Source organism: Suricata suricatta, chromosome 8 (genome assembly GCF_006229205.1).
Source record: "Suricata suricatta isolate VVHF042 chromosome 8, meerkat_22Aug2017_6uvM2_HiC, whole genome shotgun sequence".
Lineage (NCBI taxonomy): Eukaryota > Metazoa > Chordata > Mammalia > Carnivora > Herpestidae > Suricata > Suricata suricatta.
Genome location: NC_043707.1, coordinates 115,254,591 through 115,281,847, shown reverse-complemented (window position 1 = coordinate 115,281,847; position 27,257 = coordinate 115,254,591). Strand labels below are relative to the sequence as shown.

The 27,257-nt window shown below is 47.5% G+C and overlaps 2 protein-coding genes across 6 annotated transcripts in view; one reads left to right on the top strand and one right to left on the bottom strand.

The window, feature by feature from the left end:
• Positions 1-18,110, bottom strand: part of KIAA0319L (KIAA0319 like) — a 94,907-nt gene extending 76,797 nt beyond the window's left edge. For 2 of the 3 annotated variants that reach the window (XM_029948818.1, XM_029948820.1), the window contains exons 1-2: positions 17,665-17,873; positions 14,811-14,980 (exon numbers count right to left, since the gene is read on the bottom strand). In XM_029948818.1, the coding sequence (XP_029804678.1) occupies positions 14,811-14,952 (142 nt within the window). In that variant the 5' untranslated portion in view covers positions 14,953-14,980; positions 17,665-17,873. Of the gene's footprint in view, positions 1-14,810; positions 14,981-17,664; positions 17,874-18,003 lie in introns of those variants that run through there. The other variant, XM_029948819.1, reaches the window with a different exon arrangement.
• On the top strand, positions 17,952-27,001 carry NCDN (neurochondrin). Of its 3 annotated transcripts, XM_029948821.1 has the most exons (8): positions 17,952-18,335; positions 18,612-18,679; positions 19,561-19,701; positions 20,810-21,778; positions 22,588-22,829; positions 23,407-23,631; positions 24,015-24,157; positions 25,470-27,001. In XM_029948821.1, the coding sequence occupies exons 2-8, from the start codon at positions 18,647-18,649 to the stop codon at positions 25,904-25,906; spliced, it is 2,190 nt and encodes a 729-aa protein (XP_029804681.1). In that variant the 5' UTR covers positions 17,952-18,335; positions 18,612-18,646; the 3' UTR covers positions 25,907-27,001. The 3 variants fall into 3 exon arrangements, with proteins under 3 accessions (XP_029804681.1, XP_029804682.1, XP_029804684.1); XM_029948822.1 differs by lacking the exon at positions 18,612-18,679 and having other exon boundaries at positions 17,953-18,335; XM_029948824.1 differs by lacking the exons at positions 17,952-18,335; positions 18,612-18,679 and adding an exon at positions 18,920-19,026.
• Positions 27,002-27,257: the final 256 nt, after the last annotated feature.

Sequence of the window (27,257 nt, the reverse complement as noted above, 5' to 3'; positions counted from 1 at the left end):
TTGATGAAACCTTTACCCCAAGATTCCTCTCTGCAAATCCCCTATCACAGTATTTCTCCCACTGGATCATATCCACATGTCTACCTCACACACTCCACCCTGTTGAAGTGCTGGGGTTGTATCTCATATCTCTGTATTTGTAGGCCCAGTAAAATGCTTGGCATATAGAAGGCGTTCAAAGAATTGCTTAATTTTAAACATTTACTCAAGATTGAAATAAATTTATGCTATTTTTTAAACCAGCAAAATCTAGATGTCAGCTCCACTATGGAACTACTTGAATTGTAGTCATTCGAATCAGCTCCTTAATGTTAATTAAATTTCCTTGGCTAAAAGAAGGCAGAGACAGGAAAGAAAAGCAAAGTTCTCAGTTCACTAAGAAACCAGAACTGGCTTTCCGAATTAAATTGCAGAGAGCAATGAATGGGAGGTATGATGAGATGTGCAAAAAGAAACCGAAGAAAAGCGAAATGGATTAAGACATCGAGTCTAAAGTAACCAGCTACAAAACAGCCTTTCCTGCCTACTCTGAAAAATCCTTTCAAATCACAAAGCAATCTTTCCTCATAAAAAGACCAACCAAATTTCAGTTCCGCAAGCTATCTATTTCAGAACACTCCACTCAAAGGAAGGACAGGCTTTCACCACAGAACTTTCTGAACAAAGTGGCAGTGGAAAATAGTTTCCAGTTCACCTAGACAAACGGCCATCCATCACAGATGACACCTAGATCTATTCAATTTTCCTTCTCCTGAGCAATAATGGGAAGGAAAAGAAAAAAAGCTCCTCAAAGTTCTGGTCACCTAGGTGAAAAGACAGAAACCAGTCTATGACAATTCTAACACCTATAGCTTCTACCTGTTATTTATTTTAAAAATAAAAAGTTTGCATTAACTGGATACAGTTGCTATTAATTTCAAAGACCTATCTGTTAAGGTTTAGTCCAAAGCCACTTTTACAACCAAGCTATAAGTGAGAGTATTAATCAAAACATTGGTATAGCTGAAAATAGCTCTCCTGCCATAAAGTCACCTGTTCAAATATGATCCAGTCATCAAGGGCTTTATAATATTTCAAGGGAGATTGAAGGCAAATGATTAAACCACGTACTTGAAAAAAAAACAAACAACAAAAAAAACACCTGTAACTAGGGGGTTACATCGCTGCATATAATACGCTCAGAATCTCCTGCTTTGCTTTTTCTCCCACCACCTTATGACTAAAAGACTCTGGAGAATGCTGTCAGCAAGAAACGCACGCCTCCAAGCCACAGCATGAAAGAACGAACCCACACCTAAGTAACACGGGCTTTGTACTTCAAAAAGCACAGGTATCAAATGATAACAGATAAACTTCGGCCCGTACATAGAAGTGGTTCTAAAAAGAAACTGGATTTTTTATAGAGAAAGCCCCCAGGTATGTTGTCAGGAATGTAGCAATTCCCTATATGGCCCACTTGTAGAGGTTATTGTTAAAAACCTGCAGCTAACTGCTGTCTCTGACTGCAGGGCTGATAAATTATTTGCATTCATCACAACTGTACCAACCTTCTCTGGAAACCCACACAATGAACCTTGAATCAGAGCCCTGCTTTGTTTTTCGAGAAGGTTTTTACAATTATTTTGCTGGTTCATTTGGTTTTCTAAAGAGAAGGTCATTTGGAGGACTGTGGCAGAGGGATGTAAATTATATAAAATAGCAGTGAGCTTGGGAGGAAATAGGGAAATAAGAGAGCAAACCATGAAGTGCTCTTTCAGCAGATACGGCCAATAGAGGAAAAGTTTGTGTCAATTTATCCATTAAAAATCTCTCCTTTTGGAGTATTATGTAAGTGTCATAAAAAAAAAAAAAACCTGCAGTGGGCTGAAATGGGCCATGCGAGGACTCAATACAACCAAGCTTTGAATACTTAAATATCTTAAACCATTTTTTGCTTATAGCAAATAAAATGCAGAGCTGCAGATGCTTCCTCATCTGTGTGTAAATGAAAGCAAAACTGTGTGAGTAGTTAGTATTCTTAGAATTTTTGAGAGCCAGTTTATTTAAATTAAATCAAAGCCAATCTGTATCTGTACAGAAATAATTTTCTCAGGGCTCTTGTTCTCTAGACTTTATAGAGATGTACATACTCTTCTCTCTACCTCTACCTCTGAGATCAAGAAGTGAAAAGAGCTCCCCAGGTTCAAAACCACTTCACACGAATCTGAGAGAAAGAAGTTCAAAGGGATCAGAGTATCACTCGTCTTAGCAACCTGTTATAGAACAGGGTTCAACTCTTCCCTGCCCAGTTCTTTGTGTTCCATAGCACATCTTGGAATTTATCATGCTTCTTTATGTTTCTATATCTATCTCTGCTTCCATAGTGTGAACTCTCTGATGACAGGAACTGGGTTTTATTTAGCTGGAGACAGTGTCTGTTGACCTGAATTGTATGTTTCTACAGTGTGTACATAACACCCAGATTTTATCATCAAGTGATTTCATTTAAGCATACTAGAGGGAGTATTAAAAAGACAGTAAGCATATTTTAAGGCACTGACTAGAAGACAACAGATATGAGAACTAGGGATCCCAAGTATTAGGAACGTGCCATCTAATTAAAGTCATCAACATAATGCAGCATTGACAGATAATTTGGTATTGTTTAGTTTACTTACCGTAGTCATGTGGCTTTTAATAGATTTCATTTTGATGACATGTACTACATGTATCTTTCTTTTATACCTCCATTTTCAAATTCATTGTAATACACATTCTACTGACAGAAATAAAAATCAGGGCGAAATGGTCAACGCTTCTCACTACCAAATTATCCAGCACAGTGAAACTGACCTTTCCTTATCATCATCTGTAAAATAGCAATATTACTCTGCTGCTTCAAAAGTAACATTAATTCTACACGGGGCAATAAGGATATCCAAATGTGTGTGTGTGTCTCTGTCTCTCCCTCCCTCCGTCTCTGTCCCTGTCTCTGTCTCTCTGTCTGTCTCTCTCTCTCTCTCTCTCTCTCTCTCACACACACACACACACACACACACACACACACACACACCCCCCACACAGAAAAATCCTTGAAAACACATCATACACAGAGCCTTCACTCTTTACCTCTTCCCCCCCCTCCCCACTGACACAGGCAGCCATGCTGCCAAGGCAGCAACCCCCACATGAAATATGAAAGAGTGGAGGCGAAACGTCTCAATCAAAACAGCTTGGAAAGGAAAAAAGGGTATCTTGTCAGTAAAAAGGCCATGGAAAAGCCAGACAAGTTTTGCTTCTGCTTCAACCATCCTGGGCACATAACCCTGCTCAAGGTCTGCATCCCTGAGTTTAAAGGCCAAGCCCTCCCTTTAACCTTTCATAGAACGGGTAACATAAAAATTCACCCCAGTATTTGAAAAGTGCATTGTGAGAAATGTCAGGGTGCGGCTCATGAGCATACTCTGGAGAGCACAGCTGAGAGGCAGGTTGAAAATAGGCGGTTAGGGACTGATGAAATAAAGGCACAGGCAGAAGAGAAGAGGAGCACTCCTTCAGCACTTGGGGCTGTTTTGCTTCGGGCTAAAAGCCACAGACCGACCCAGCAGGATGCAGATTATTCAACTTTCTGAAATGGAATCTGGCTCTTCAGCTTCTCTCCACAAGGCTGCTTCATTTATTCTGATTAAGACTCACTCATTTTACCTGGCCTATTTCCATAAACCTCCAGCTGACTCAGGTTGCCCCCAGTTAAGGACAATAAACACTGAGCTAGCTGTAGTCACATACACACACACACACACACACACGCACACGCACACGCACACACACACATAGGCATGCACCAGAGTCATTTCTTTTAAAAGCCAGTCCTTTCAAAATTTTAAGCCTGAATCTGAAATTAAAGTAGAGAAGTAAAACCAAATCAATATGAACTCCCCATCTCCCAGGTCTGATAATACTAGACATTCTCCTTATCACCTACAAGTGAGAGAATCCACTAGCAGACATTTATTTCAAACACAAATGTGCTGCTGGATTAGAATCAAAGCATAATGTTTAGCCAGTGGGAAGAAAGACAGCATTCCTAAAAGTCCTGTCATTCACTGGAAGGGTTTAAAAAGGGGAGTAGGGTGAGCTACACTGGGCCCTCACCTTAGTGGCAGAGTCTGAAGTTGGTGGAGTTTTGGATAGGCCTTGGCCAGCATTCCTGTCTGCTTTTGTTTTTTCCTAGTACAGTGTCTGTGATGGTTAATGCACCATTCAGGATATTCTTAACTCCTGCTTATCTTAGGGTATTTTACAGTTTCCTTTTGTGATTAACCAGAGAAATTCAGAATTTGTATAATTTGGTGCTTGTCTGATGCTAAGCATTGGAACTGTTCACCAGAGGGCCTGAGTAACCAACCTGATGCCAAAAAGGCAGGAGCACACTGTTGCAGAAGAGTTTCCAGAGCTCACTGGTTGGGTATACCTAATACTTATGAAGTCACCAGAGGACAAACACTACCAAATTAGGGGTAAAGGCTGCAGCTGTCACTTTCCCCAAATCTCCAGATAACCACCTTCACCGCTTATTTGGGGCCATGGGTTATTAATGGTGTAGAGAGTCAGCTGGATTGAAAGAAAGCTGGAAACATATTGTAGATGGGGGCTTCACCTACACAATTCTGAGCAGAAGGTTACTCTACTGAGACCAGACATCAAATTGCCTAGCCCCCTACATTTCTAGCATTTTGCAAGAAGAACTGGGTCTCCACTGTCACTGAATTATCCTGGGACCCTAGGGAGGCCTCGGCCTCTCTGTAGGGAATCTTGACACCAGTAACATCATCCCTTTCAAAGAGATTTTCTGTTCCCTAGGAATGGCAAAGAAATCAACACACTGCATGCTCCATGAGGGCAGAGACCATGTGTCTCTGACTCACCACCACATTTCTAATTCCTAGGATTGTAGGTACCTAAAAAATAGGTTTTGAAGAAAGGGACTAACTCTGGCAAGCTACTTCTGACACAAAATCCGAAAGTGCTACTGAACCAGCCCCAATCAAAACAATAAACTAGCCTACCACAAGGCTTTGCCAAACATGAGCACATCAATAGTTTTGGGGAAAGTGAACCCAGGGCTGAGGGCCAGTGGGATCCTGATAGCAGAACAGAAAAAGGAAAAGTAACCTTGGCTGAAAGAGAAAATAAGTAGTCAGTCATGCTCCTTAGGGGCATGTTATAATCACGGAAAACACACAAGGTAGCTCATCTGATCATGGCTTCAACCAAAGCCATGTGAATGAAGGTCTCCTTTTCCTGACAATGCACAAAGACCAGCTGCCTGACTGACTGCATTCTACTTCTAAAAATGTGGGAACTGGAGGCGCATGGGTGGCTCAGTCAGTTAAGGTTAAGCGTCTGACTTCAGCTCAGGTCATGATCTCACAAGGTTCGAGCCTGTGTCAGGCTCTATGCTGACAGCTCAGAGCCTGGAGCCTGCTTCTGATTCTGTGTCTCCCTCTCTCTCTCTCTCTCTGTCTCTCTCTCTCTCTCTCTCTCTCAAAATAAAATAAAGACATAAAAATTTTTTTTCTTTTAATGTGGGAACTGAGAACCCACTAGGCAGAGATTTAAGAAGCTAGGAGAGGAGTGCCTGGGTGGCTCAGCTGGTTAAGTGTCCAACTTTGGTTCAGGTCATAATCTCACAGTTTGTGGATTCGAGCCCGGCATCAGGCTCTGTGCCAAACGCTTGCTCAGAGCCTGGAACCTACTTCGGATTCTGTGTCTCCTTCTCTCTCTGCCCCTTCCCCACTCACACTCTGTCTCACTGTCTCTCAAAAATAAAAAATGTTAAAAAAATTAAAAAAAAAAAAAGAAGCTAGGAAAGACTTCAAACCTGCTGCCCACTGAGTCATCTTGGGGTTAGACAAGAGTTTAACCAAATAGCATATTATGTTATCATGTTACAATGACTACTGCTAATATTTACTGAACTGCTATTTATGTACCTGGGAGTAGACCCAGTACTTTGCATGAATATTTTACTTAATCCTTACAACAGTCCTATGAGAAGCACTGTCATTCTCACTTTGTAGAGAAGAAACCTGATGAAAGGTGGGTTTTCGTAATACCAGCCAGTATATAAGAGAACCAGGACTCAGAGACAAGCTTGTCTGACTCCTGAGCCCATGTTCCACACTCTTGCTACTCTGCCTCCTCCTATCTCTTGCTCAGTCAATGAAAAGGTAGGTATCAAGACCAATTCTTGCAACTTCTCTCTAAAACTTATCCATTATTGCCTGAAATCAAAAGTGCTTAAAGGAACTTAACCACATAGGGCTGACTTTTCTTAAGGAAGCCCTTGGATGAAGGATCAGAAAGGAAGTTCAAAAGGCAGTCCCTCAAACCAAGAGCTATACATTTTGGCCCAAACTTTTCAGTACAATTCATCTAAGAATAGATGTCCAAACACTAACCACACACGCAGTTCTTAATTATGTTCCTCCTAATTCGACAAAATGATTTGAACTGGAAGCTGTTTCAATTAGTAAGATTTTTATGCAATCTCCAAAATAAGCCAAAAGGCTTACTTTGGCCCTGCAATTGTTATTTTGTTTTTATAAATTTCTCCACTGTATTATTTCCTCCCTTGAGAAACTCCTAAGGCAAGTCCACTTCAGAAAGCTTTTAAATCAAGTTGGATTTACTGCCCAGTTATGCCATTCTCTTACATCTCTTCACTTTGTCACACAAGTTAGGAAATACATGTTTGCATCATGCTTCTGAAGGGCAAAAAGAAAATTATGCTCTGAGATACAGGGTGAGACTTAAAATGATTATCTTTTATTGAAGAGTGTTTAAGCAGACACAATTGCCTCATTTCACTGGGAGAAAGGCTAATTTTAGAGGATTTTGATTGGTCTTACTTAGGTCAATTAAATTGTGATATAAAAAGATCCCAAAGATCTGTTCAATGCTAGCTGAATTTTAGAATCAAAAAGCTCGCGTGGTTTGTGTTAACTCTACCCTCCCCCAGCTGCCATATACTCAAGTCATTATCCTACAATCTGAGAAGACAGACTTAGGATTAATAATTTATCACCTTCCTGTACTGCAATGTAGTTAAGAATATAGGACAGTTTGGCAGGAGAAAGTTCCTGCTGAAGGCTCATCACTATGAGATTTATTCCATTAGTCATCCACCTTAAATTAGATGCCCAGCAGATACAAGAAGAGCAGGGATATAATGCCCCCTAAAAAGTCTCCTGAAAATGCTTTTCTCCTAAAGGCCAATGCATGATCAAGATTTATTACTCTCTTAAAGAAAAAGATACCACTTGGTCTATCTGGTACAACAGGGGCTATACCCCTCAAAGTACAATCAACTGCAGGGGCAAAGGAGGAAAGTGAGTTCAGGTGCCTTCTGTCTGCCAGGGGCAAATGTAGGCAGTTATGAGAACAAAGAGAATAGCAAGGAGTGGGGAAAAGACATCTTGCTAAGCCAGGAGCTGCCTTTGTCCCAGCAGCAGTCTCTACGGGAGGCTGAGGGCCCCACACAGAGATTAGGACTAATTAAAAAATAAAATATGGCAGGGGTGCCTGGCTGCCTCAGTCAGTAGAGCATGTGACCCTTGATTTCAGTATTGTGAGGGTAAGGCCTATGGTAGGTATAGAGACTACTTAAAAAATTTTTTTTAATTAAACAAATACGGCAGTTAGAGGTAAATGGAGATCAAAATATCATCTTTATAATAAGTGATAAGGTGACCAGGGAACATAGCTTAGATGTACAACCACACACAGGCTTTCTAATACTTTCCTATACTTAATTAAACTTACCCAGTTAGATATATAGGCAGGCTGTCCTGACATGGGCAAACCAGTTAGAGCATGGCAGAATGCATGCAAATCCCAAGGATAGCCCATTCCACCAACCTCATCAATCAGAAAAAAAATCACTCATCGATTCAGGGAGAGAGCCAGAGAAAAGGCAGGGGAAAAAAAAAAAGGCAAAAATCACTTCCAAATATTGTTCCCTCCTGGGGAAGTGGAGGGCCCACTTAATGAGCCAAAAGTGAAAAATAGGGTAGGAAAGAACGATTCTTCTCAATATGTATATTCCAACGTGGTGCCATTTCCAGCATTATTTTTAGGTTAATCCAACAAACCATTATTGCTCCCTACTATGTGCTAGATTCTTGGTACGTAACTGTGATTAAGACAGTTTCCTGAAGCAGACACATAAGTGAGTAATCACAGTAGCCATCTGCTCCCAGACACATCCGATATGATTACTTCAGTTACTTACTTAGAACACAGGTTACTCCCTGGCATACCTGGTACCAGACTCACCATCTACAATAAATAACTGTAAAACTGGACTGAATAGACAAGACAACTGGTTTTAGTCACGAGATAACAGGCAGTACAAGGCTGCAATCCTCGAGAGAGGAAACCTGAAGTGAGCCCTACTACTACTGCCCAGGTTTCTGTTACAGGACAACTTCCCAACCACAGCACCAAAAGCTGGAACCCAAAGAGGACACAGGAGGCTTGCTGAGCCCAGGAAGCAGAGATCTGAATTTAGCTAGAATTTGAGTGGTGAGACCCTGGAGAAGAAGGAGCTGTGAAAAGAGGGAGCCCCAGAAGTCCTTAGGGAGGGTCCCCTGCCAGGCTGAGGGCTGGGAGGAAAAGGCACAGGGCAAGACCTGAGGTTTAGGAGATAGTAGATGCTATGGGGCAGAGAAGGAAACAGAATCACTAGTGGTCAAGCAGTGCTGGCAGTAAGAACAGGAGCACTTTAGAATTTGGCTCTGCCAGAGTAAGGAAATCACATTAACACCACAGACCAGCACACACCAGAAAAACCTCACCTCAGGACCAAGGACCCCACTCTGGAGCAAGACCCACTCTGACCTCCCCTCACAAAGCCTCACACACACAGTAAACCATGATACAATAACAGAGAGATGTACAGACACAACAAGAACATTAAAGAAGAATTTCAAACCAGAGGCCTCAGGGGATATATCAGAAAGGAGCTTATGTTTACCTGAATCCGAATACTTCAGTGAAAAGACTAACAGCACTCTGTACAAGACGGGACTCTACAAACAGTGATTTAAATGTGGAGGAGAGAAAAGAGTGTGGAATGACTCAGGGATTTCTACCTCAGAATGTAAGAAGAGGTGGTCTTTTCACTGTTATAGGGAATAGAATACAGGAGGAACGGGGCAAAGGACCATGGATTTGGTCTTGAGACATTTCGTTAGAGGCAGCTGTGAGCCATTCAGTTGGAAATGTATGACATACTGTGGCTATGCAGCTATGTGCTCTGGAAAGGAGTGAATGAACAGCTATGGATTTGGGAGTAGACAGCACACATCTTACACTTATGGGAAAAAATGAGGCTGCCCAGGGGGCGCACACAAGAGTGAGATAAGAAAGGGTAGAAAACGAACCCAGAAGAACAAAACAGTGAAGGAACAAGCTGACAAGGGAGTGAGGGAAGAATAATTAGAAAGTGCAGTGAATGGGCTGGAAGGGGAACTAAGGACAGCACTGCACCCCTCTATTTTTTCGTTGACCAGGGCCCGAGAGTAATACAGCTATCTCCTCCCTCCCTCATCGAAGTGGGAGTTGTTCGAGGGCAGGAACTGCGTTGTACTCATCGTTCCTAGCCTAGGACCAAACAGCTAGTAAGTTCTCAAAAACCGGTTCTGAATTGAATACGTTTTCTCTTGTTTATTAACTAATACTAACTAATTGGATGATCTACTTCCCAGAAGCAGGGGAAGGCCAGCAGAAGTTTTCATAGCCAACTGTCAGCTTCAGGCCTACAGGAGCCTTGGTGACTCTCCACAGTTTAGGTTTCCAATGCTGGTTCAGGCCCTCTCACCTCCCACACACTCGCAGGCAGAGCTCTTCAGATGTACATATTCTTTCTTTAGATATGTTAATATATTTGTGAATATTTTAATCAGATCTCATTCCTCTCAAAGGCATTGTGTCTCCTTAAAGTGCCCTCATATACCTCTGCTCTGATTGTGCTAATTTTAACTCTCAAATGATAGATTATGTTAATTTTCAAGTTTAAGTCTCAAAAGTCAATTCCCTTATTTCTAATTTATTAATTTATTCAGTCAACAGATATTTTTGTGGTGCACCTACTACATACCAACCACTCAGCACCTGCTAGGAATACCTAGTAGAAGTAAAACAGGCAAAACTTCTGCCCTTAAGAAGCTGACATCTATTGCAAGAATTTCCAAATTCTTGGAATCACCTAATTTTTATCTCCCAATACTGATAATCTCCAGGTCCAAAATGCTATTTTCTTAAAGATTTTATCTCTATACCCAACACAAGGCTCAAACCTACAGCTCTGAGATCAACAGTCACATGCTCCACATGCTCCACCAACAGAGCCAGCCAGGCGCCCCCAAAAATTCTATTTTTAAGCCATTTAACAATAACATTAAACAGTAAAATAGTGATTCAATGGCCTACAAGGAAAACACAAAGCATCTTTTAACAGACAAACTATAATCACTGCTTCTAGCAGTGGGCTTCAGCACTGAACCCAGAAATTGAAATAAAAAAGAAGCCCACTATACATAAGTCAGCAGGTGCCGGGGGTTCTACTAGAGATGGAGTAAACAGCCAAGTGGTAAACAGGAGTGGGGATAACAGGAGAGCTACCTTATTTTGGTCAGTTTTTCAGCATTAAAACATATAATCCAGGGTACCTGGCCAGCTCAGTCAGTTAAGAGTCTGACTTCAGCTCAGGTCATGATCCCCCAGTTCATGGGTTCAAGCCCCATGTTGGGCTCTGTGCTGACAGCTCGGAGACTGGAGCCTGCTTCAAATTCTGTGTCTCCCTCTCTCTCTGCTCCCCTCCCTCTCAAAAATAAACATATAATCCATAAGCTAAATGACAACAGCAAAAAATCAATGTATTTTATCAGGGAAAACTTAAGGTCTCAGAAAAAACTGAACAAACTCACTAGTAGATAAATACTGACTCAGACTACCAACAGCAGGTTTTTGCTGCTCTTATTTTGTTGTTGCTTTGTCAGGTAGATTTTTTGCCCCTTATTTAAAAAAAAGTTATACATGTACACTGAAAAAAGATGGAAAACACAGAAATTATACAGAGATAATAATTCCACTATTCAAAAAATATACAAACAGGGGACACCTGGGTGGCTCAGTTGGTTGAGCACCTAACTCTTGATCTCCACTCAGGTCATTATGTTAGGAACCATGAGATCGAGCCCCACATCAGGCTCTGCACTGACACACACACACACACACACACACACACACACACACACATTTACTTATATATCTTGTTTCTTTTTTTTTTTTTTTAACATTTATTCATTTTTGGGGCGCCTGGGTGGCTCAGTCGGTTAAGCATCCGGCTGCGGCTCAGGTCATGATCTCACCATTCATGGGTTCGAGCCCCGCGTCGGGCTCTGTGCTGACAGTTAGCTCAGAGCCTGGAGCCTATTTCGAATTCTGTGTCTCCCTCTCTCTCTGACCCTCCCCTGCTCGTGCTGTCTCTCTCTATCTCTCTATCTGTCAGCACAGAGCCGGATTCAGGGCTTGAACTCACGAGCTGTGAGATCATGACCTGAGCCGAAGTCAGATGCTCAACCAACTGAGCCACCCAGGTGCCCCCTATGTATCTTGTTTCAAGCTTTCTATTATATAAAAGTATTTTTTCTCTTTTCACAAAATTGGCACCATAGTGGATATGCAGTTGTGTATCCTGCTTTTATCATTTAACATGAGCATTTCCCATGTACTTACTCTTCTGAACTGTGAACTTTGAAGCTGGATAATATACTACATGCGGACATACTATCATTTCATCACACTCCTACTGCTGGGCAGGTTGTAGCAATGCTTTGCAACATATAATAAATGAGTGTTGATGAATGTCCTCATTCACATCCATCTAAATATATCCTTGAGATAAATTCCTAAAAGGGAAATTACCAGGTCAAAAGATATGAACTTTTTAAGGACCTTGATATTTATGCCCACAAGTTCTCTGTTCAAATTTCCCAGGATAGTATGAGGGCAATCACATCACCCTTCAGCAGCACTAAACATTTTTACTTTGATCTTCATCAGTATGATAGGCTAAAAAAAAGGTATCTCACTTTAATTTGTTCTTTGGGGGCACATGACTGGCTCAGTCAGTGGAGCATGCAACTCTTGATCTTGGAGTTGTGAGTTAGAGTTCCACAGATTACTCAGTTTAAAAAGATTTACTCTGCAGTTCTTTGGTTAGTAACAAGAAGGTACATTTTTTTAAGTTCTTATAAATCATTTTACTTTCTTATTTACAGTACTGTCACTTTTTTCCCCTCTGGGCACATCATTTATTCATTTTTTTCTATTAAGATATTATGTTTTTTGGGGGCACCTGGGTGGCTTAGTCGGTTAAGCATCTGACTTCAGCTTAGGTCATGACCTTGTGGTTCATGAGTTCAAGACCCACACAGGGCTCTGTGCTGACAGCTCAGAGCATGGAGGCTTCTTCAGATTCTGTGTCTCCCTCTCTGCCTCTCCCCTACTTGTTCTCATTCTCTCTCTCAAAAATAAATAAAACATTAAAAAATTATTTCTAAAAAGATACTATGTTTTTTAAAAAATTAATGTGTGGGGCATGTGGGTGGCTCAGTCAGTTAAGTGTCTTGGTTTCAGCTCAGGTCATATTCTCAGGATTCAGGAGTTCAAGCCCTTTATCAGGCTCCACGATCAGTGTGGAGCCTCCTCGGGATTCTCTCTCTGTCCCTCTCTGTCTGCCCCTCCCCTGCTGTGCACATGCTCCCTCTCTCAAAATAAATAAATAAACTTTAAAAATAAATAAATAAATAAATAAATAAAATATTGATGTGGAAAGGCTCCAGTAAGTTAAAATTTATAACAAATCTGTCTGTCATGAGTTACCTACAAGTTCCCTCAGTTTGAACACACACGGTTCTTGATTCTTCCACAGTAAAAGCTCCAAACTTCTCTAAAATGAAACTAGCACAATCTAATCTGCACCAGAACCACTCCTAACAATACCACCTTTGCACCTCTATACTCAATCTGCTCACTGTTCCTTTTAAGCAGCAAGCTGAGGGGATACCAAAGACTAGCACAGTAAGCCCACGGTACTGTGTTTATCCAAGTGCTAGATTGGAAATACAGAAACAGAAGCAGAAATGCTTCTCCCTACCCTATACACGGAATCCCTCAAATAACGAGCTGCTCAGCATGGCTCAGGGTAAAAAAAAAAAAAAACCAACCACAATCTTTGGTCCTCCGAAAGACTATCTGTGTTTGGAAAGCAGAGAGTAACAGAAGAAAAAGAGCACAGGCTATTGAGTGAACAGAACAAAATTTAACTTCTGGCTCTGTCGTGACTTCTTCTTGCTATGTGACCCTGGGCAAGTCATTCCGCCTCTCTGGGCCTCAATTTCCTTATGTATAAAATGAGACTAAAACTATCTGTTTTAGGATTATCATGGGGATTAAGTGAGATAAGACATGTAATGTTTATAACCAAGGGTCTGGTATGTGGTAGGTGCTCTTCAAAAAATGCAATTTTCCTACCCTGATGGTGCTAAATCAGTTACTTATTTAACTCAAATGATCTTACATAAAATGTTGGCCTGAAATAGTTAGCTGTCCCAGCAAAGCATCATCTGGGTAAAAAAACATTTAGGTCAGCTTTCTGTCAACTGCAATTCCCACTGCTCTAATTATGCAATCATCAACTATCACTGCAGGACAACAAAAACTCTAAAGCTGATGTTACTGAAATTGCTAAATACTGTAGTAATTACTTGGTTCTCTAGATCATGACCACTGATTCCTCTACGAAAACAACAGAAATCTTTGGAATTATAGGAGCAAAAGGCTAATTCCTTATCTCGGACAGTGGTCTCTATAACACAAGGCTTTCTGGTCACTGCCCAGAATGGCAGCATACTCCAAAGTCTCTCTGAGACTGTTCTCTCACATTCCATACTCTGAAAAGAACAATGTCAACAAAAGAACTGGAAGGAAAAAATGATTTAAAGAAAGAGTATCCTTTGAAATGTAACCTTCGCACTTTTTCCTGGCAAGAGGTTCTAGCCTGGTGACATAATCTCTAGGAAGAAAGCATACTTTATGAAAACTATCAGCATAACCCCTTTCTACAGAAAAAGCAAGGAACACACTGTCCCTGTAAGTGAAGATCCCTTTAGAAGAGAAAAGGCAGCCAAGAATCTTTATGAAGCACCTATGTTCACAGTGCTGCACTACACATTTTAATCCCAGTATCTCTCCTATCAAGCTACAAGGTGAATCTTATCCTTCTTTACAGACAATAGGTAACTTGCTCCAAGGTTTTATAGTTATTAAGTAGAAACATCCAGAACCAGGATCCAGGTCTTTCCAACTTTCAAATATTTTTCTTTCTTTCTTTCTTTTTTAAGTAGGCTTCATGCCCAGCGTGGAGCCCAACTCGGGGCCAGAACCCATGCCTCTCTGATCAAGACCTGAGCTGAGATCAAGAGTCAGACATTTAACCAGCTAAGCCACGTGGGCACACTTCAAATGTTCTTATTTTCATTACATCTTCACCAAATCTTAAAATTTTCATGCCAATTCCCCTATATGAGGAAGAACCCAATTTTAATTGTGGTTCCAAATCAAATCAACCCAACAATCTAAGCACCCACCAAAAGTATGACCATTTCTCTCAATTAGCAGATTGCTTTTCTGCCTCCTCGTAGTCGTTAATATGAACGGAAAGACTCACACAGAGTTTAAATCTATAAAGAAAATGGTACCTGTTGACAACCAGAAAGCACTGAAGCAGAAACAGGCAAAAAACAGGTACAGGCTTCTCAACCAGTTCACAGATATCTGCCAACAAAATCCTGATAAAATCCAGTAAGCAGGGCTTGGCTTGACTCCCAGCCTCTTCTCCATGGCCTTCCAGACAGGCAGAACCCGTTCACTATAAAAACAGAAAGGGAAGAAATTATATGCCAAGTAATTAATAATTGATTCCTGGAAATGTAGAATGCTAGAAAATGTGACAGCCCAGGGAAAAGAGAAATTTCAAATTTATCTTTCACTGCTCATACCTGCCTGTAAATTTTAAATCTGAGCTTTGACAAAGCCTGTAATTATCAGGATAAAAACATAGCAAGGGGTATGAAATGAATCCACTATAAAACTGAAACACTTTATGTTCTATTATCTTCTAAGCTAACAGTAAATCATCTATGTGGAAGAAGAGAAAGAGCACTCGCCTGAAGAAAAAAGATCTGAGCTTCAGTTCCAATTCTGCCTGTAACAGCTTTGAGACTTTGACCAAACAGGCCTTCTTATCTATGAAGAGTTTCGACTATCAGAGGTAAACTAACCTGAGAGTTTGTCTAGATGTGCTTTAATAATAATAATAATAATAATAATAATAATAATAATAATGTGACTGTCTTTAGGAAGTACATGCACCCTCCAGTTTACTACTGCCTTACCACTATGACCTTAAAAATCTATCCAAGTTACACTTCAATGTCACCTCCTTGATCCTCTAGATTCATCCACAATTCCTGACTTGAATTCATATAGACACTCAAAAGATATTTACACAGCCCCTATTATATGCGAGGCATTGTGCTGGCTACTCTAGAATCTCGGAGCTAGATAATTTAGGTCCCTTCCGGAGAAAAAATGATTTTCATCAGTTTCTTCTCTTATACAACTTCCCTACATTGTATAAATTATTATATAAATCTTGGCAATATCATGAGGGTTGGTTGGGTTCTGAGGAAGCAATTCAAATTCTTCTGTCCTAAATGTGCACCTGTCACCCACATGTGGCAAATGGCACAGACTCCACCTTCCACCCCCAGCCAGCATACAAGGAGACTGGCATCACATGGGCTGGATGTCAATATTGACCAATACCAGTAAATAGACACATACATACACAAAGCTGCAAAACTGAGGTACAACCCACCCAAGAAAAAGGCTTTCACTGAGCCGTAAGTGACTTAAGTACTTCTTCCTGATTCACTTTCATCCATTCTGATTTCTAGTAGTTTTGAAGATGCACGGGCCAGTGACATGCTCAAGAGATTATAAAATGGAGCCCAAGTTAGAAAGTGTATCCAGCAACTTCTCTAGCCTCTCAAGATGGAACAGTGAGTGTGCACGTGTATGTGTGTGTGTGGATCTTACCCAACACATTTCTGCCTACCACAAAAGGATTTTAAATTCAAAGTGACTCAACACCTGTCATCAATAGCGTGACAGGTGGGCGACAGAAGCATAAAAGAAATGAATAGGTTTTGAAAATGAAAGTAATAAACACCATTGGATTAGCAAGCTGATTAGAAGTGCAATGTCTTACAAACCACGCATAAGAGGCAGAGCTCTTTTCAAATGAACTAACTCCTAACCAGCCAGGCCTCTGAAATCTACAACTGCCTAAGGGCACAAATCACTGCTAGGGTCCAGTCAAAGCCTTGCTGACCAGAGGCAAGAACAACACATCACCAAGATACAAATGGTTTGTTACAGAATCAAAGGGTAAAAACACCCAGGGCAAGAACACACACCCCCACAATACTTGACAAATGAAAATCTAGAAAAGCTTCCAATAATTTTGGCATTTAGGGCGTTACAAGTACACCCGAAATAAAAGCACTCTCTGTTGCAGCAGCTGTTCAGACAGAGAAGGGGGTAATGTTTACTTAATCCTTCAGGTTGATGGGGGATGTATCATAGTTCAGTCTGTCAGCTACATACGTGGAACTCCATTTATGTACACAGAGATAAGATATGTTTGAACAACGACAGAGCAAGTCTCAAACAGCCTATTCAGTTGGTATGAGTAATCAAGAATAAAGCTCTTTAAAAAAAAAAAGACTCAGATATTTGGGAAAGTTACAGAACAGACTGCCATGAATAACTTTGCTTATATTTGCAGACATTGTTTTCCAAATAGCTGGAAAAATGAACAGATTGTTCTGGGAGGTCGTCTTTCCAATTTGTTCCTAGCTCCCAGTCTGTTAATCACAGAAGAAAGCACAAGGAGAGTCAGCTAGCTAATGCTCTTCACTAACTGCATCTATTGTCGGTTGGGCACAAGCATCAGGAGGAGAGAGAAGGAAAAGCGGTCCTAGAACTGCCTGAGGTGTTCTTCTGACTTCCTTCATTTCACCTTTGTGCTCACCGCAGACACCACAGAACCCCTCAGTGGGGAGTAATTTTCTAAAGTCCAGAATAAGGCAGGTTTCGCATGGTAATTTACAATTCGTGCTCAGCCCCGCCCCCCTTATTCTGCATCAACTTTCTATCCTGGCGGGGAGACCGAACACCAGAGACAGCTGCTAAGGATGAGGCCGCAGCAGTCGAGGGAGGAAGGACAGCAGCGCCCCGAGCCCGGTCTGTCAGGGGATGGAGGATGCTGCATGACCAGGCCTGGGCCTGAAAGATGCACGGTTCAACCTGGGACTCGAGCTCCGCAACTGCAAAGCCAGAAGCAGCAGGCTGCCCTTGCCGGGCCAGGAGCGCCACCTCTGGGTCCCAACACCCGGCCAGCGCACCCTCAGAAACAGCCCGTCCCGCTAACCCCTCCCCTGAGCTCGAGGTCCACGGCCTGGCAGTCAGCCGCCCTCGGCCACCTACCGGGGCTCAGGGCCACACAGCTGGGCCCCGGCTCTCGGCGGCCTCCGCCTCCTCCCGGTCCATGGGGTCGGGGCCCCAACCTTCGCTCCCCTCACCCGGAGGAGGAGGAAAAGGAAGAAGGTAGTGCGGGCTCCCCACCCGGACAGCTCCCTCTCGCCTCAGCCTCCCAGGACAGCGACCGCGGCCGGAAACGCCGCCTCCTCCCACCTCGCCGGGCTCAACCCGGAAACACACTCTTAGTGCTAACCAGCCCTCCGCTCCCCCCCTCCCCCGGAAGCTCAATTCCAGACGCGAGCCAGAGGGGGAAGTGGGGCAGTGCTGAGGGACAGAACTACGCACGAGCGAAGGAGCCCGGGCCGCCAGGCTGTCGCCTCCCGCTCTCCACAAGCAGTCTGCGCCTCCGCTTGCCCTGCGCGAGCCCCAGGCCCCAGACTCGGGCAATACCCACAAGCAAGATGGCGGCAACGGTAGCACCCCCTACGGCTTAGCGCCTAGGTGTGCCATTGGCCAGAGCCCGGAGTGAAGCCGCCACGGATTGGTCGAGAGCGCTGCGGGGGTGGGGGTGGAGCTGCAGCCGCCTGGAGCCGGGAGTGGGCAAAGCGGCGTGAGCAGCGGCCCCAGGCTCCAGGAGCATCGCGCTTGGAGATTTCGCCGCTCGGGGCCGCAGCCTGGTGAGCTCAGCCCCCTTCAGGCCCTCCCCTGCATCCCAGCCGGGGCCTCGCCGAGCCGGCGCTGATCGATGCCGACACACCCCGGGGACCCTATCGCGACTCCATCGCGCCATATCGCGACATCATCGTGCCTTGTCGAGACTCCATTTTGTCACAGCCCTTTTCAATATAGCTATATATATATATATTTTTTTAATTTGCCCTGTCATCTTTGGGGGCTGTCCATGTCGTGATTTTGCCGTGATCTCTCCGTGACATCACCGCGCCATCGTGAAGTGTGATCTCATCGCCGCCCTGTCGTGACTTCATCAATGTCGTGTTGTGACCTGGCTGCGGCGGGACAGGTGGTGACCGCCAGGAACCCTCTTCCCCTTCTCATCTCCCCATCTCTGCAGCCCCGCTTCGATTATCCGGCTTTTGGATTCTCCGTTGTCCTAGGAGCTACCCGGGACCCCTTCTTGCTTCTCCAGCCCCTGCCGGCATCCACAGACTGGTAGCGGGGCAGGGAGGGCGAGGAGAGGGAATGCAAGGGGTTAATTCTGCTGCTGCTGCTGCTGCTGCTGCTGCTGCTGCTGCTGCTGCAGCTTCTGCCTGAGGGAGGGAAAGGAGAGGAGGCAAGGAGCCTGCGGGGGCGATTGAGAGCCCTGGCTGGAGGGGTGGGGTCCCCAAAGGGGCCTCCAAGCCGTCCCTGGTCAGTACCCTGCATCCTCACTTGTGCTGAAGCTTGTCTCCTGCCTGTTCTGGAGAAGGGAGGGGAAAGGAAACCTAGGATGCCCTTTTCCCTCATGTCAGACTGAGTCCGGATAATCGAACTTCACCCCCTGTATGTCTTCATTCCTTCCTGTCTGTCCTCACCACTCCCTCCTGATGTGCTTGGGTGGAGGGAAATAAAACCAGGCCTCTGGTGCCAGGGGGCAGCTGAGCAGTGGGGCCAGCCCCCCCTCCCACTCCTGGGAGATTGGTAAGGAGAGCTGTCCAGCCGAGCAGCGGGATGCATGGTCCTTCTTTCCCGCTTTCCGGAGGTGACCTTGGCCAGGGTCCCTTGTTCGCTCCTAAGAACTTGAGGGTCCAGCACCTTTAAGGGGCTCCCACAAGAGAGGTCAGTCTTGAGGAACCCATCCCTCCTGATCCTCCCCTCCCTCAGAGCTAATCCCTCCCTCCATCCTCCACTCCCACCCCCACCCCTCCTCTGCAGAGGGATGCTCAGTCCCTCTTGTGTTCACAGTTGGGCAAGGCGGGCATCATGGCCTCGGATTGTGAGCCAGCTCTGAACCAGACAGAGAGCCGAAACCCCACCCTGGAGCGCTACCTGGGAGCCCTCCGTGAGGCCAAGAATGACAGCGAGCAGTTTGCAGCCCTGCTGCTAGTAAGGACTTGACTGAAAATTGGGAGGTGGGAAGGGTTGGGTGGTTGGGTCCCCTAGGAATGGGGTCAAAAAGTCCCCAAGGATATAGAGGTGGTGCTGGCATTCCCGGCGGCACCAAGATGCCTGCCTTTGGACTCTTCTTTGCTCCCCTAAGTGTGGGAGCAAAGGGGAGAATGGGGGTGAATAAGGCTTAGGGCCTTAGAAGCCTTGGAGGAGGCTGCCTGGGTCTGCTCTCTGGGGCGTCCCAGAGCAGATGGGAGCTGACTCATAGGGTGACAGCAGCAGGTAGTAACTAGTGCAGAGTACTTGAGGGCTGGGGATGATTGCTCTGGGGGTGGAGAGAGTAGCAGAAGTAGAAGTAACTGGGAAGGGGTCCCAGGGGATGGCCAGGATGGCAGTAGGTAGGTTGAGGGTGAAGGAGCTGGTTTGGGGCTTAGCCCTGTTGGAAGAACCAGGCTGGGGCCAGCAGAGCAAGAGCTGCAGTGCTGAGAAGGGGGGGGGGGGGACGTGTGGGGGGGGAAGGGAGGAGGGAGTACAGTCTCTGCTTGTTTGCCATGGCAACAGGGAGAAGGCTCCAGAGTCAAGGGCTCACACTGCAGCAGAGGAGGTGTTGAGGTGAAATGTAAGGGGAAATGTTTTGACAGGCAGAGTGGCGAGACACAGGAGCCATTTCCCCTGAGATGGTGGCGGGAATGGATCAGAGGCTTCTCTACTGGGGTGGGGGCTAGGGGGGGCTATTAGGGAGAGACCCTAAATCCTTGGGGGAATTTTAAACTGAGCTCTAAGCCCAACTCAGGTTGCCAGCATCTAGATTAGACATCAGAAAGAACTTCCCAGATGACCGGGTGATGAAACGGCAGAACGAGTAGTTGAGGAGGACTGGACCTCCCTCCTGTGTAGGTAATCATAGATGAGAGATCCCCGAGGTCACAACCATCTCTCTCCACGGGTGGGGAGGGAAGGAGCTGGACGAAATGACCTCTGGAGGCTTCCTGACCCCAGAGCAAGTCCCCTTCCATAACCCCATCTTGGTAATGGTCAGTGCCCCAGGGTGCAGGGAGCAGTCTTCTTTTCATCCTGCTGATAGCACATACCCCCCCCTCCTTAGGTGACCAAGGCAGTCAAAGCAGGTGACATCGATGCCAAAACTCGGCGGCGGATCTTCGATGCTGTAGGCTTCACCTTCCCCAATCGTCTCCTGACCACCAAGGAGGCACCAGATGGCTGCCCCGACCATGTTCTCCGAGCCCTGGGTGTGGCCCTGCTGGCCTGCTTCTGTAGTGACCCTGAACTGGCCGCCCATCCCCAGGTCCTGAACAAGATCCCCATTCTTAGCACCTTCCTCACGGCCCGGGGGGACCCGGATGATGCTGCTCGCCGTTCCATGATTGACGACACCTACCAGTGCCTGACAGCTGTGGCAGGCACACCCCGTGGGCCCCGGCACCTCATTGCTGGTGGCACCGTGTCTGCCCTGTGTCAGGCATACCTGGGGCATGGCTATGGCTTTGACCAGGCCCTGGCACTCCTAGTGGGGCTGCTGGCTGCTGCTGAGACCCAGTGCTGGAAGGAGGCGGAGCCCGACCTCCTGGCCGTATTGCGGGGTCTCAGTGAAGATTTCCAGAAAGCCGAGGATGCCAGCAAGTTTGAGCTCTGCCAGCTGCTGCCAATCTTTCTGCCCCCGACAACCGTGCCCTCTGAATGCCTCCGGGATCTGCAGGCCGGGCTGGCACGCATCCTGGGCAGCAAGCTGAGCTCCTGGCAGCGCAACCCTGCACTCAAGCTGGCAGCCCGCCTGGCGCACGCCTGCGGCTCCGACTGGATCCCAGCGGGCAGCTCCGGGAGCAAGTTCCTGGCCCTGCTGGTGAATCTGGCGTGTGTGGAGGTACGGCTGGCGCTGGAGGAGACAGGCACAGAAGTAAAAGAGGATGTGGTGACCGCCTGCTACGCCCTCATGGAGTTGGGGATCCAGGAATGCACCCGCTGTGAGCAATCCCTGCTCAAGGAGCCACAGAAGGTGCAGCTCGTGAGCATCATGAAGGAGGCCATCGGCGCTGTCATCCACTATCTGCAGCAGGTGAGGCATAGCGGCCCACAGAGGGAGCCTGGTGTGGGGGGAGCCAGAAGGCAAGGCAAAGGGGGAAGTGAACTGCACCTCAGTGTAATGGGGAGAGGGCAAGATGCCCACTCTGAGGGCTGATCCTGCAGCACTCCTGGGAGTAGAGTGGCCGAGCCTCCCTCTCCCTCCCTCCCTGAGCCTCCACACAAGCACCATACCACACACCATATGTGCACTCACATCACAGTACACACACACACACACACACACACACACACGCACACAACACAGTGGCTTCCCACTCACAACCCTCCCCCCAGTACACACACACTCCAAATTGAAGCAGTCTGTTCTGCTCAGCCTCTTGCATTGTTTCACACACCTGCATATACAAACTTGTCACGGAGCTGGGCAAAGGAGCAGGGGCTGCCTGATTCCTGGCCTCTGGAGAGGTTCAGCTAACTCCTCCCTGGTCAGAGCTGCTGTAGAGGGAGTGTTTAGTTAGCTTTGGACCTGTGAGTTTCCTTTGAAATACTTTAGAGGTGGGGGGACAAGGGGATGTAAGTTGAGTCCCAGTGAGTGTGGGGACATGTTGTCCAAAGTCCAATTTGCTCGGCAGACATGCCCTGAGGGCCTGTTCTCTGCCAGGCCCCTGTTGGGCACATCTTTCCCATGTGCTAGGTGCTGGGTACACAGGGCCTGCCTTCGAAGGGCTCACAGGCCAGAATTCCCTTCTAGCTGTGTTATTCCTAGGCTGGCTGGCATGCTGTCCCGGCCGGGGAGGGTCTCTGGTCCTACTCCATCTCACAGGGGTCCCATGGCAACAGGTGGGGCCAGAGAAGCAGAAGGAGCCCTTTGTGTTTGCTTCGGTGCGGATCCTGGGGGCCTGGCTGGCCGAGGAGACCTCATCCCTGCGCAAGGAGGTCTGCCAGCTGCTGCCCTTCCTTGTGCGCTATGCCAAGACCCTCTACGAGGAGGCCGAGGAGGCGAATGACCTCTCCCAGCAGGTGGCCACCCTGGCCATCTCCCCCACCACCCCAGGGCCCACCTGGCCAGGGGATGCTCTCCGGTGAGTTTGTAGTTAGAGTCTATCCAGCCAGACTGTTCTAAAGAAAAGTGTAACAGAGGGACACTTCCTCACCCCCAAACTGGCCTGTGCTGGGCTTCCTGATTGGGGCATGAGATTTCCTTTAGGATTATTTCTGTTTGTTTTGGGGGGGCTTGTTCACACAGGACTCCTGGTCAGCCAGGTCTTCCTTGCCAACCCCAGATTTCTCTATAAAGAGAGAACTCATGCTTATTGAGCATCTGCGACATGCCAAGCACTTTCTCTACCCTTTACCAAAACAGTCTCATTTGGTTCACACAGCAAATCTATGACATAAGTCTCATCCACGCCTTCAGGATGAGCAAACCGAGACTCAGGGTTAAAGTAACTTGCCCACACATACACCACTTGGCAGAGTCCAAGTTCAAGCCTCGGCCTCTGCAGTACCAAAGCATGTGCTTTTCCTGCGGGACCTACAAGGAAGGATGTGTCCTTTTCTCTTGCTTTCATTTCTCTTAGGTGGGATGCCCCAAGAAAGGGAATCCTTGTACCTTCATTTCTCCCCACCCTTTACATGCCTGTTCCTTCCACCCCCCAGGCTCCTTCTGCCCGGCTGGTGCCACCTGACCGTTGAAGATGGGCCCCGGGAGATCCTGATCAAGGAGGGAGCCCCCTCACTTCTGTGCAAGTATTTCTTGCAGCAGTGGGAACTCACGTCCCCAGGCCATGACACCTCAGTGCTGCCTGACAGCGTGGAGATCGGCCTGCAGACCTGCTGTCATATCTTCCTCAACCTTGTGGTCACCGCACCAGGGCTGATCAAGTGAGGCCGGGAAGGAGGTTGAAGGAAGCAAGGGGGGGCTGCTCAGACTTGCCTCAGACCTCAGTCTCCTACTTTGCTTCCCTGTGCCCATGAGTTCCTATTAGTGTTAAAGTGACAGGCTCTCAGAATAGACAGAGCCACCCCATACGAGGTTTTGGCATGTCTAGAACCCCTCTGGGCCTGTCTGCCTGCTCCAGGTATAACCCAGTCTCTGCTCCCCAGATGCCATGAATGGGCCCAAAGTTAACTCTTAATCCTGTTGTCTCATTTCTTGCCAAACCCTGCCTGGTAAAGCTGGGAGCCCAGAATCCCAGGTTTTCCCAGGCCTTGGTCTAGCTCAAATAACCCCCCTTTTCCCGTCTTTCCCCCCACTTTCTCCCCAGGCGAGATGCCTGCTTCACATCTCTTATGAACACCCTGATGACGTCGCTGCCCGCGCTAGTGCAGCAGCAAGGGAGGCTGCTTCTGGCTGCCAATGTGGCCACCCTGGGCCTTCTCATGGCCCGGCTCCTCAGCACCTCTCCAGGTAAGCCCCAGGGACCCAGTCCTAATGGATAGGGGCCAAAGATCTGGGTGGACCCGTTATATGCTGGGCATAAGTCGCCATTTTCAGGAAATGGTTTTACAGAATTTTCCAATTGAGAGGAAATCTCTGAAGTCTATCTCCATCCTCCAACCTACCCCACCCTTCTCCCCCAAATGATAACATTCTTTTCTTCTGAAGACTTTTAAGGGAAGGTCTGGTGGGTGTAAGTACAGACCTGCTCAGAGGCACAGGCATAGGCACCTGGAATTCTCAGCAGCCCGAGGAGTCTGAATCCAGTGTTTTCAAGGTGGAGCTGCCCCCACCCAGGCCTTGAGTCAGGAACCTTCTTCCTCCCCATTGAGGTTTTTCTCTGCTTAACACCTCACCTCCCTCATGACAGGCTTCAGCGCTTTGGTGCCCCTCTGCACATACCTTCTCAGCAACCCTGCCTCACTCTGGCTGGGTGCAGGAGGAAGGACATCCCCTCCAGCCCCTGCCAGCCCTCTGTGTCTTCCACTTTGGCCGTGGGTGTCTGCTTGGGTCCCTCTGTCCCCGCCTGTTCCCTGTGCCCCATCTGTCAGGTTGGAGGAGCTAAGCAGATGCCCGGGAACAGGGTGTAATTAGCCTGTACCCTCAGCTGCCTGTCTCTTCCCTGTGCAGGGATCCCAGTAGGGTCCCCCAGCAAAGGAAAGGGAACATGGCCTAGTGAACTAGGAGCCACCCCTGTGCTCTAGCCCCAGGCTCCCTCAGTCCCAGGCTGCATCGCCTCAGCCCGAGTAGAGCCCCAGTGCTATTAACCCACAGATGCCACCAGGTTGGACTAACAGCCTGCCTGAGAGGGTCTGCAGTACAGGGGTGAGCCCCTGCCTGGCAGGTAAGCAGAGCCTCATCACCAGCTCCTGGTCCCCTTGCCCCTGCTCTAGCGCCCTCTTCTGGCCCAGGAATCAAATTGTTGAGACCACCTTCGCCTGTACTTCTCTAGGCCTGGCCGCAGCTCCCATCCTGCTCCTGTCCTGCTGCAGGAAGGGCTGACCATGAGGTTGAGTGTACCAAGATTATCACATTTAATTCTCACAACCAATTTCTAAGATTAGCACTATTGGCCCTGTTTTACAAGTAAGGAAATGAGACCCAGAAAAGTGGATTACCCAAGGTCATACAGTGATGTCTAAGGTAGGGTTTGAGCCCAGGCAGGCTGGTCCCAGGCTCTGCTTCGGCTCCCAGAATGTGTCCGCACAGGAGGGTAAAGTGAGGGTCTGGGAAAGCAGCTGGCCCACCAAGTTCACGCGCCCCCTCCCCACTTGCCTTCCAGCTCTTCAGGGAACACCAGCATCCCGAGGTTTCTTCGCAGCTGCCATCCTCTTCTTGTCACAGTCCCATGTGGCACGGGCCACGCCTGGCTCAGATCAGGCAGTGCTGGCCCTGTCCCCCGACTATGAGGGCATCTGGGCCGACCTGCAGGAGCTGTGGTTTCTGGGCATGCAGGCCTTCACAGGCTGCGTGCCCCTGCTGCCCTGGCTGGCCCCAGCCGCCCTGCGCTCCCGCTGGCCGCAGGAGCTGCTCCAGCTACTGGGCAGTGTCAGCCCCAACTCCGTCAAGCCTGAGATGGTCGCTGCCTATCAGGGCGTCCTGGTGGAGCTGGCACGGGCCAACCGGCTATGCCGGGAGGCCATGAGGCTGCAGGCGGGTGAGGAGACGGCCAGCCACTACCGCATGGCTGCCCTGGAGCAGTGCCTGTCAGAGCCCTGAGCAAGTGTCCACTGGGGACAGACCCAGGGGCGGGCAGCGAGGGAAGGAGGGAGGAGACATCTTCCCTGAAGCCCCCTAACTGGACCCCCCCTCCCCAAACTCCCCCCACACACAACATCCCAGCTTTCTGGCTTTTCCGAGGGCAAGGGCACAGTGCCCACCCCTCAAGTGTAAGGAACTGCGTCCTGCCCCCCGGGCCCCCATGGGGGCAGGGATTGGCTTGAAAATCAACATAGCTATCGCTGCCAGGCCGGGGAATGTTGGAGCAGCCCCCAGGGAGGGGGGCACTAGGTGTCATTGTGCCCTGTGTCAGATGCCCCCAAGGGAGGGAGGCCCCAGGGTGGGATAGGGCTGGCAGGAGCTGGCTGCCTCAGCCCATGTGCCCTGCCGGCCAGGGCGTGGGCTCCCCTAGGCTGTGGTGCCCCCTCTAGCCTCCCAGGTCCACGTCCTTCCAATTGGCCATTTGGCCCTTGCCCTTAGCCCCTTGGGCAGAGAGCAGACTCAGGCCATTGACATCGCAGTTCTTCCTATCAACTTCAATGACCCAGGGTCTGAACTGCCTCATCCTTCCAGGGAAACCTGGGGCAGACAGGCCTGGTGTGTGGTGGGGGAAACCTCTTTCCACCTGAGCTTCCTTGAGGGGACCCAGGAGTCCTTAGGCCCTGGTCTCTAAGCTTTTGTGTCATGTTGCAGCAGAGTGATGATGGGGGTTGGGATTTATTTATTTTGCCTGTCCTTATCCCTGCTTGGACATGTGACCATCGGATCCCTGTCCCCCTAGTGCCATCTGGCTTGGCTGGAGCCAGGAATAGGAGGGACACTTCCCCAGAATCCGCATGTTTCCCTAGTGCTTGCACCCCATCACCATCGTGGTGCCTGGCTTTAATTCTCACCCCTGCTTCGGTTCCCTCTCTGCAGAGAGACGCGACTGGCGGCTCCCGCAGGGACCACCTTTCTTATGAACCTGGGGGACCCCCCCCCACAACCTGATCTCTTGCTTCCATTTCTCCCTTCCCTCCCCCAGTGCGTTCTGTGATTGCCAAGTTCAAAGTTGTGCACATGCGGACACTCAATAAATGTTCATTGGTGACAAGATGGTTCCTGTGTGGTCTGTCCCGTACCTTCTCCCTAACAGACTTGAGGAGCTCACAACTACCATTTGCTCAACACACTCCCCGCCAAGCATATTTCAAGTATTATTTAGCCCACCCGAGAATCCTGTGACACAGGCATTATCCTGATTTTACAGGTGAAGAAATCTAGGCGCGGGTAGGTGGTTTGCTCAAGCTGATGCGCTAGTAAAGTGTCAGAGCCAAGACCGAGCAGGCCATTGACCTGCAGTCCACACCCT

Excerpts from the sequence above, each read along its gene's own strand:
- NCDN (XM_029948821.1), top strand. The coding sequence starts at position 18,647 with ATGTCGTGTTGTGACCTGGCTGCGGCGGGACAG. Across the intron at positions 18,680-19,560 it reads ACCTGGCTGCGGCGGGACAG|TTGGGCAAGGCGGGCATCAT; the intron begins GTGGTGACCGCC and ends TTGTGTTCACAG. Across the intron at positions 24,158-25,469 it reads GCTCCTCAGCACCTCTCCAG|CTCTTCAGGGAACACCAGCA; the intron begins GTAAGCCCCAGG and ends CTTGCCTTCCAG.